Raw genomic sequence first — 8,814 nt, forward strand, 5'->3', positions numbered from 1 at the left:
AGCCTGTAGTCCCAGCTACTTGGAAGGCTGAGGCAAGAGAATCGCTTAAGCCCAAGAGTTTGAGGTTGCTGTGAGCTGTGACATCATGCACTCAACAGAGGGCGATGTAGTGAAACTTTATCTCAAAACAAAACAAAACAAAACAAAATGGCATTGCTAAGCTCAATGGGGGAGCTACCAGCTCTAAATGAGCTAACACACTGGGGTGCGGGTGGGCCCCATGCTTGACCCTCCTCAGGTGTTCACACTTGGGAGCTCTAATGACTCCTCCTCCTGGAGGACATGGTACGGGGGCTGGATAAGGCTGGTTCTCAGCTGTTCCTACACCCTCAGGCATAGGCCATGGAGCAGCTCAGGTTGGAGAAAGAGTGGAGACTGGGAAGGGTCCAAGGACAGGGCCAAGAGGGCAAGATGTCCTAGGGGAAAGGGGCCCTGTTAGGAAAGCAAGGACTTACCTCGGCTTTGCCACTGGGGACTGCGCTGGCAGGCACCTTAGTGGGCACTGAGCTAGTGATCACTTTGGATGGCGCTATGCCGACACGTGTGGAGTTAATGGGCAATTTGGATGGTGCTGGATTGGTGAGCACATTAGAAGGCACTGTACCCAGGGACTTCGAGCTGGTGGGCAGCTTGGAAGGCACTGTGGTCACAGGCATCAAGGTGGCAGGCACTTTGGAAGACACTGTGCTTGTAGTCACAGAGGTGGTGGGTGCCTCTGCTCCACTGCAGCAGACAGTAGGCTCAGCCTGGTCACCATCACCCCCTGCAGAAACTGAGCCAGTGGATGAGGAGGAGGCAGAGGGGCCTGTAGATGGAGCTGGCACTGCGGGCCCAGGCAAGCGGCTTGCCCTGGGGGTGGAACGGGCCAGTGGCTGGAAGGACACAGTTGGAGACACTGGCCCACGGGATGGCGTGAGGCTGGAGACCGTACCTGTGAGTGGCAAAACACAGTGGAAAGGACTATTACCCTGAAAGCTGGAGAAGGGTCTCTTTGCCCCAGTCACACACCCCACTGCATCTAGGCCTCCTGCCCTTGGAGGAGGCTCCACAATCCCTTTGGCACAGCTCCCAGGCCTGAAGGCCCAACAGCTATACTCAGTCGGTGACCGTTAGCCCCAAGTCTGTGGTGTAACAGAATGAAGTGATCCCTCCCTCCAACAGCACCTAGGAGTCTGAAGGTCATTGCTGAACATTCTCTTTGCTTTGTCTTCTCCCTCCCGAGACACCCCCTTTCCTCCTGGCTGTGCTTTTCTATGTTCTCCTTGGCCTGGAGGAGTCCCCACTGCTCCCCTGCCTCCAGCAGAAGCAACCCTGCATCAGGGCAAGGAGCAGCAGGACAGCTCCTACAGAACAGGTTACACTAACTGATACCCAAGGCCAGCCAGTCCCCAGAGGCCTGTGAGACAGGGGTAGGAACAAAGTCACACCTGGCAAGAGGCCTGAGCTGGGGAAGCAAGAGGCAGCAGCTGGTGACCATGCGTAAAGGCAGCTGCATCAGAATTCTCCATGGAACTCTGAGGACGCACATGCCAGGCCCCACGGCAGACAAAGGTCGGGGTGATTCTGATGAGACCCCCCTCCCCAGGTCTAACACCACAGAATCTCACAGGACCTGTGTGCACAAACATCCTGAAATGTAAGTGTCCTCTGCTTCTATAGTCCACAGCAGTAAGTCCTCAAGGGTGTTCCATGACAAGGTGACACTGTACAGTACAAACAGGTGCCTGGGGAAGTTCAGGGCAGACAGAAGCACTAAGATGACTTCTCCCAGCCTTTTACTGCTTGTGTGCTGTGTGGCTGGCCTAGGGCACTGAGTGTTATGTGGAAAAACAGTTCAGGAAGTAGCTGAGAGACCTGCTAGCTGGGCAGGTTAGGGGGTCTGAGGTCTGGAATGGGTTCAGGCCCCTGGCTGACAAAGATCTTACTTCCTCTGGGGACTGAGAATTTTAGTGATTTGCTGGGAACTGGAGACCCCTTTGAGGTAGGGCAGAGCCAAATGGCTTACCTGCCAACAGCCAGCCACCCCTGCACTGCCCTCCTCCACTGTCCTCTACCCCTGGCTGATTCCTACAGAGTCCCTTGGCTGAAGTGTAGAAATGGCCCTAATTCTCTTCCCACCTGTGCCCATACCTTCTGCAATATGACTTTGCCAGTCCTCTCGTCTAAGGATGGAGTCTATTTCCCCACTTCCTGAATCTCAGCTGGTTTTATAACTTGCTTTGGCCCACGGAATGGGGCAGGGGTGGTTTGTGCCACTTTTAAACCCCTTCCCTCACTGAACTCTGCCCAGCTGCCATGAGACAGGTCTGTGTGCTGAGGATGAGAGATGACATGGAAGAGAACTGATGTGCCCCAGCCAACAGCCAGCAGAGCTTACATACTGCTGAGTATAGAAGAGGAAAGTCAGCCAAAATCAGAAGAATTGCTCAGCTGGGTCAACCCAAATGGCTGACCTACAGACTCATGTGCTAGGTAAGTAGCTGTATTTTAAGCTACTAAAAAAAAAAAAAAAAAAAAAAAAAAATGGCTTGGAGCCTATAGCTCAGTGGCTAGGGCACCAGCCAAATACACTGGAGCTGGTGGGTTCAAATCCAGCCCAGGTCTGCCAAACAACAATGACAACTACAACCAAAAAATAGCCGGGCGTTGTGGCGGATGCCTATGGTCCCAGCTACTTGGGAGGCGGAGGCAAGAGAATCACTTAAGCCCAAGAGTTTGAAGTTGCTATGAGCTGTGATGCCACAGCACTCTACCCAGGGCAACACCTTGAGACTTTGTCTCAAAAGAAAACCAACCAACCAACCAACCAAACAAAAAGGGCCAGGTGCAGTGGCTCACACCTGTAATCCTAATCTTAGCACTTTGGGAGTCCAAGGCGGGTGGACTGCCTGGGCTCAAGGGTTTGAGATTAGCCAGAGCATGAGCAAGACTCCATCTCTAAAAGTAGCCAGGCATTGTGACAGGTGCCTGTAGTCCCAGCTACTCAGCAGGCTGAGGCAAGAGGATCACTTGAGCCCAAGAGTTTGAGGTTGCTGTGAGCTATGATGCCACGGTACTCTACCAAGGGCAACAAAGTGAGACTGTTTCAAAAAAAAAAAAAAAAAGTTTTGGACTGTTTGTGACATAGCAAATGCTAACTGACTGATACATCCTCTAAGGAATTCACCTGGGGTGAACTCCCTTCCTGCCACCTTGCCTCCTTTCCCTCAGGGAAGCCAGAGGGGCAGCTCTAGTCCTCACCCTCACTTGGAAGGTCAGACAAGCCCCGTAACTCCGGGTTCCATGCGCACCTGCTGTGTGGGAACTGCTCAGTTCTGTGTTCTGCTTCTGGTGCCCACTAGAGATGCGAGGGCTGAGGGGTGCCAGGTCAGAAGAGGTCTGCAGGGGGCCACTTGGCCTCCTTGGGATGGCTCCAGAGCTGGATGTCAGCGGGGCTTCCTTTGAACTCTGCAAGGGGGAAAATACGAATAAGGCAATGAGCTCTTTTTTTTCATTTTTTTCTTTTTTTCTTGAGACAGAGTCTCACTCTGTCACTCTGGGTAGAGTGACGTGGCATCATCACAGCACAAAGCAACCTCAAACTCTTAGGCTTGAGCACTCTTCTTGCCTCAGCCTTCCAAGTAGCTGAGACTACAGATGCCCCCTCAACACTTGGCTAATTTTCCTATTTTTAGTAAAGACAGAGTCTTGCTCCTGCTTAGGCTGGTCTCAAATTCCTGGGCTCAAGCCATCCACTCACCTCAGCCTCCCAGAGTGCTAGGATTACAGGCGTGTGCCACTGTACCTGGCCAAGGCAGTTACTTCTCCCAAGAGCAGACAGAGCACAGCTTATGCTCTGGGGGCATCTCCTACAGGCCTCTACCCACACCATGGCGCACAGAAATTAAGGGAAGCCTGCCTTGGTTCTAGTAATTGCCGTCATCTGCCCTCAGTGACCCTGCATCTACCAATTAGAAAACACACACCATCCAATGGGGAGTCCCTCTCTATCTGCTGGCCCTGTAGAAAAGTCTGCCTCTCTGTAGCCACTGCACAGGCCTCTTTCTCAGGCTTCAGGTCCATGGTCAGGTGTCTTCTGGAGACCCCAGTGCCCACTCAGCACATCTCAGTAGAATCAGTTATCTTCCCCCCAACTCTATTTTACTGGCAATAATGACAGCCCCACCACCCAGCCTGATGAATTCCTGCTCCCTCACTCCCTTCATCTGGTCACTCCCAAGGTTCCCCCACCCAACTCAACATCACACATGGACCACAGCAAGGACCTCTAGACTATGGCCTCCCAGGTAATTGGTAACAGGGGATTGTGGGCTGTCACAGGTTAAAGACCTGGTCAAAAGTCCAGAAGCTGGTCTATGGCAAATCCCTACTGGGGAGCCATGGGGTACTGAGCAAAAGTAGGCAGACAGGAACATAAAAGCAGGCTGCTTGGGGGGCACCCATAGCTCAGTGGTAGGGCACTAGCCACATACACTAAGGCCAGCAGGTTTGAACCCAGCTCGGGCCAGCTAAAACAACATTGACGACTTCAACAACAACAACAAAAAAAATAGCTGGGCACTCTACCCAGGGTGATAGCTTGAGACTCTGTCTCAAAATAAATAAATAAAAATAAAAGCAGGCTGCTCAAAGTAGATTGTGAAGACAGACCTCTCCCAGGGACTCTGGCAGCTGGGTGTCCTGGACAGGAGTGGGGTAACTGGGCTCCATCTCTCTGTAGCCGTTGTAGGGCAGGCTGTGGGCTGTTATAGGTATGGGGGGACCTGGAACCTCAGCAGGCACTGACAGCGGCTGTGGTGAGGCTGGGGGGAGACTTGAGGTCCCTGGAAGATAAAGGTACAGTGGTAACAAGAAGGAATTAGGGGTATTCCCATGACAGGAGAGGCTGGGTACTCTCGGACCTCCCGTGGTTCTAAAAGCTGTCCTGGGCTACAAGCATCACTGGAAAAGGCAGGAATAGGAGGGAGAGGGGAGGTGGGGAGGTGGGGAGGATAAGGAGAAGCAGCAAGGGGATAGGAGGACCTCAGGAGCCTCTCAGCACCTGCACTGGGTCAGTAGTTGTTCCTTCTCTTGTCAGCAGGCATCCTAGGCCCCAAGGGCTTTCTCCTCCTTGTGCTGTCACTGTCAACTGGCCCATGTCCTGAGGCTGTCTCCTCAGCCCTGCCCTTTACCTCACCACCTACTCTGGCCCTGCCATAGCCATCTATATTCTGGGGGAATCACTATTAATCTCTACATATGAAGGAAGGGATGGAGGGAAAGGCAGGCTGAGAAGAGAAGCAAAGCAAACAGGGATGTCCCAAAGCTGTAGCGCTGACTGCGATCTAGTGACTACCTCTGCTTTGGAACATAAATAGAGCTGGCTCAATTGTTCTTCCTGTTCCCCCTCAAACCCCATCTCACCAAACTCCCTTTGGGTACTGGGACTGGCAGGGACACTGAGAAGGGGGCTCAGGGGTGGCTGGGCAGCTAGGGTTGGGGGCTAGAAGGCTCTGGAGAAACCAGGGAGGTGAAGAGAAGGTGCAGGGAAGGAGATGAATGAATGGGTGTGGGGAGAGAACTGAGGAAGGGTGGAGGCGAATGCTATCACCAAGGAAGTTAGAGGCGGCCCCGTTTGCTGAGCACATGGAGAAGCCGAGCCCAGCTTGATAGTTGCTGTCCCACAGTATCTGTCTACTGAAGCTCTCTGTGGTAGATGCTGCCACGAGCTTCATTTTATAGAAAAGAAGACTGAGGCTCAAAGAAATTAAAGGACTTGGCCAAAAAGACACAGCTGGTGAAAGGCTTACCCAGGATCTACACCCAGGTTTGTCTGTTGCTCCAGGGGGACAGGAAGGAGAGTGACAGAGAAAGGCAGGAGGTACAGGGGAGAGGGGTGAAGGAGAGTGGAGGCCTGGGAGGCAGGCAGGGGGTGCGGGAGGAGGCCCAGGGCCAGGAGCTCACGAGGCAGGTAGCTGTGGTAGACACGGGCCACTTCATCAGCGAGACCAGACAGCTCACATCGCCTCAGTGCCTCAATGAAGAAATCCACCCAGTGTGTCCGCCGCTGGAGGCGGTTGAAGAGTTCCCAGAGGGTGTCCTGGTTCCCCCGCTGCGAGTAGAGGGCCCGCAGTCGATCCTGGAAGACACAGTGCCCTCCACTCACTCAAGCCAGGTGGCCTTGGCCCTTTCCCCACCCAGAAGAGGGGAGCCCCCAGAATCAGGGGCACACCAAGAAAGCCACAGTGGGAGCCCAGGACAGGCCAGGGTTAGAGCCCAAGTGTGATGTGAGGAAGACCCATCAGCAACAACCACAAGCAGCTGCCGGGAAATAGGCTGTGGCTGTGTCCCAAGCTCTCCGTTAAGGGCTTTGCATAAATCATCTCATTGAATGCTATCCTTATCCCCGCCTTACAAATGTGGGAACGGAGGTTTAGCAGAAGCAAAGTACTGCGGCAAAGATCCTACAGCAGCAGGTACAAACCCATTAATCTGATGCAAAAACCTTAGGCCCAAAGAAAGAGCCAAAAGAAAAGTCTGGATTAGTAGAGAACGAAGAGGTACATAGCAAAAATCAGATGAAAGGGGGCAAAAGAGGAAAAGGGAGGGGGCCGACAGTAAGACACAGAGGAGCTGGAATGCCAGGGGAATTCTGGGAAGACAGCAGGGGCAGAGTGTTGCACCTACACGAATTCCCACACCAATCCCAGATAGCAGAAGGGAAAACCCACAGAAAATATTTCCTGCAAGACTAGGTAGCCCCACAAACCTCAAACTATCATACAAGAGGGAGGGACAAACCCTACCAGCCACAGACTACTACTAACTTCCCCTGTGGGAGGAAGCGGGAGAAAGCTCCTGAGAAGCAGGACACAGGACCCCAAAATAGCCAACAGGTATCCTCTGGGAGCACAAGGGTCCAATTCAACAGAAACAGCTAAAGGTGGGAGGGGGTTGGCCCTCTTCACTAGCTAGTGGGGGCCTGCAGCAAGTCCTGCTGGGGGGCTAGAGTGATCTGGCTCCTATGAACCCTCAAAACTGAGCCCACAGCTCCCTGCCAAGACAGGGCCTCATGGAAAGGAGAATGGAATTGACAGGACAAGGACAAGATTGATGACGGAAAAAAGTTTCCAAAACAGTGGGGCGGGGTGAGGGAACCAGCGCCAGGAAATCTCAGAGAGCCAGAGCCATGTTTCAGAGCACTGCACAAAAGCAACACAAGGGGGAGCTCCATGAAGTTAGAAAAACCACCCTGACCCACACTCCATCTAAAAGTTAGAAAAGTAGCAAGGACAAGAAGCAGCACCATGAGGGAGAAGGAAGGAGTGAGGAACCAGGATGGGGCTGAGCTTTAATTACACAGCCCTGGTCCCAGTCCAGTGTCCACTGGCACCTCCCTGGCTCACCTGGTCACTTGCTGTGAGGCAGGGCAGGTAAGACAGGATCTCCAGAACATCAACACGGCAAAAGCTGCTGTGATGATGGCAGATGTACTTATAAGTCTTTTCCTCAGCAAACGTCATCACTGCTCAGATTCTGAAGAGAGGGGGATCTGGCCCGGGGAAGAGTGGACGTACTGAGAGAGTAACAAGACTGAAAGAAAACAGATCACACACAGCAACAGGATTGGGCAGTGAGGCTGGACAAAAGGCACTTCTTTCTCAACTTTTTGCAATTTTAACTTCCTTCCTTCCCAAATGTGATGTGAGGAAGACCCATCAGCAACAAACAGGCTGGGAAACAGGCTGTGGCTGTGTCCCAGACTCTCTTTCTGACAGGGCCTGGCTCTGTTGCCTGAGCTAGCATTATCACAGCTAATTGCAACCTCAAACTCCTGAGCTCATGCAATCCTCCTGCCTCAGCCTCCCCAGAAGCTGGGACTACAGGCATGCTTCATCACACCAGACTAATTTTTCTTTTTCTTTCTTTCTTTCTTTTTTTTTTTGTAGAGATGGGGTTTAACAATTGCTCAAGCTTCTGGCCTCAAGAGATCCTCCTGCCTTGGCCTCCAAAAGTACTAGGATTACAGATATTAGCCACTGAGCCTGGCCCTATTTCATCTTTAATTTCCATAAACATCCTGTTTTATTATTGCCTGGGACCCAGAGGCTCTTAAAGAATTGGCTTAAAAATGAACTGATAAGGGCAGTGCCTGTAGCTCAGTGGGTAGAGCACTGGCCACATACACCAAGGCTGGCAGGTTCGAATCCCACAGTAACAACTGCAACAACAACAACAACAAATCCAGACATTGTGGTGGACGCCTGTAGTCCTAGCTACTTGGGAGGCTGAGGCAAGAGAATCATTTAAGCCCAAGAGTTTGAGGTTGCTGTGAGCTGTGATGTCACAGCACTCTTCCCAGGGTGACAGCTTGAGATTCTGTCTCAAAAAAAAAAAAAAAAAAAAAAAGAACTGATGACTATCAGCTCCTTAAAAGGCTGAGACAGAGAATCACTTGAACATAGGTGTTCAAGGCCTATCTGGGGAACATGGCAAGATCCTGTCTTAGAAAAAAAATTGTTTTAATAAAATTTGTTTCAATGACCAAACAGAATCAGATCCAGAATATTTAGGGCCCATTCCTGCCTACAGGTTGGTCAGCATTAGGGAGGGTCTACATGTGCCTCTAGGTTCAGTGCCTGTGATGTACTAACTCCCCTCTTGGCTCTAAGGCTCTCAAGCTGATAGCAAGAGGGTTCTGCTGCTTGAAAAGGAGGAAGCCCAACATGATAATAATATGAAGAAAATGAAGTATTAAGAAATTAAAAAGGGGCTCGGCGCCTATGGCTCAACCGGCTGGGGTGCCAGCCATGTGCACCTAGGGTGGCGGGTTCG

The 8,814-nt window shown here is 52.0% G+C and overlaps 1 protein-coding gene across 6 annotated transcripts in view; it reads right to left on the reverse strand.

The window, feature by feature from the left end:
* MAVS (mitochondrial antiviral signaling protein) overlaps nucleotides 1-8,814 on the reverse strand; it is a 27,210-nt gene that overhangs the window by 3,255 nt on the left and 15,141 nt on the right. For 4 of the 6 annotated variants that reach the window (XM_023512218.1, XM_023512217.1, XM_023512219.1 and 1 more), the window contains 5 exons: nucleotides 7,386-7,572; nucleotides 5,944-6,118; nucleotides 4,651-4,823; nucleotides 3,291-3,447; nucleotides 456-931 (listed from right to left, as the gene is read on the reverse strand). In XM_023512218.1, the coding sequence (XP_023367986.1) occupies nucleotides 456-931; nucleotides 3,291-3,447; nucleotides 4,651-4,823; nucleotides 5,944-6,118; nucleotides 7,386-7,502 (1,098 nt within the window). In that variant the 5' untranslated portion in view covers nucleotides 7,503-7,572. Of the gene's footprint in view, nucleotides 1-455; nucleotides 932-3,290; nucleotides 3,448-4,650; nucleotides 4,824-5,943; nucleotides 6,119-7,385; nucleotides 7,812-8,814 lie in introns of those variants that run through there. The other 2 variants (XM_003788212.3, XM_012804185.2) reach the window with 2 other exon arrangements.

This window comes from Otolemur garnettii, unplaced genomic scaffold (assembly GCF_000181295.1).
Source record: "Otolemur garnettii isolate 467f Iridium unplaced genomic scaffold, OtoGar3 scaffold00025, whole genome shotgun sequence".
Classification (NCBI taxonomy): Eukaryota; Metazoa; Chordata; class Mammalia; order Primates; family Galagidae; genus Otolemur; species Otolemur garnettii.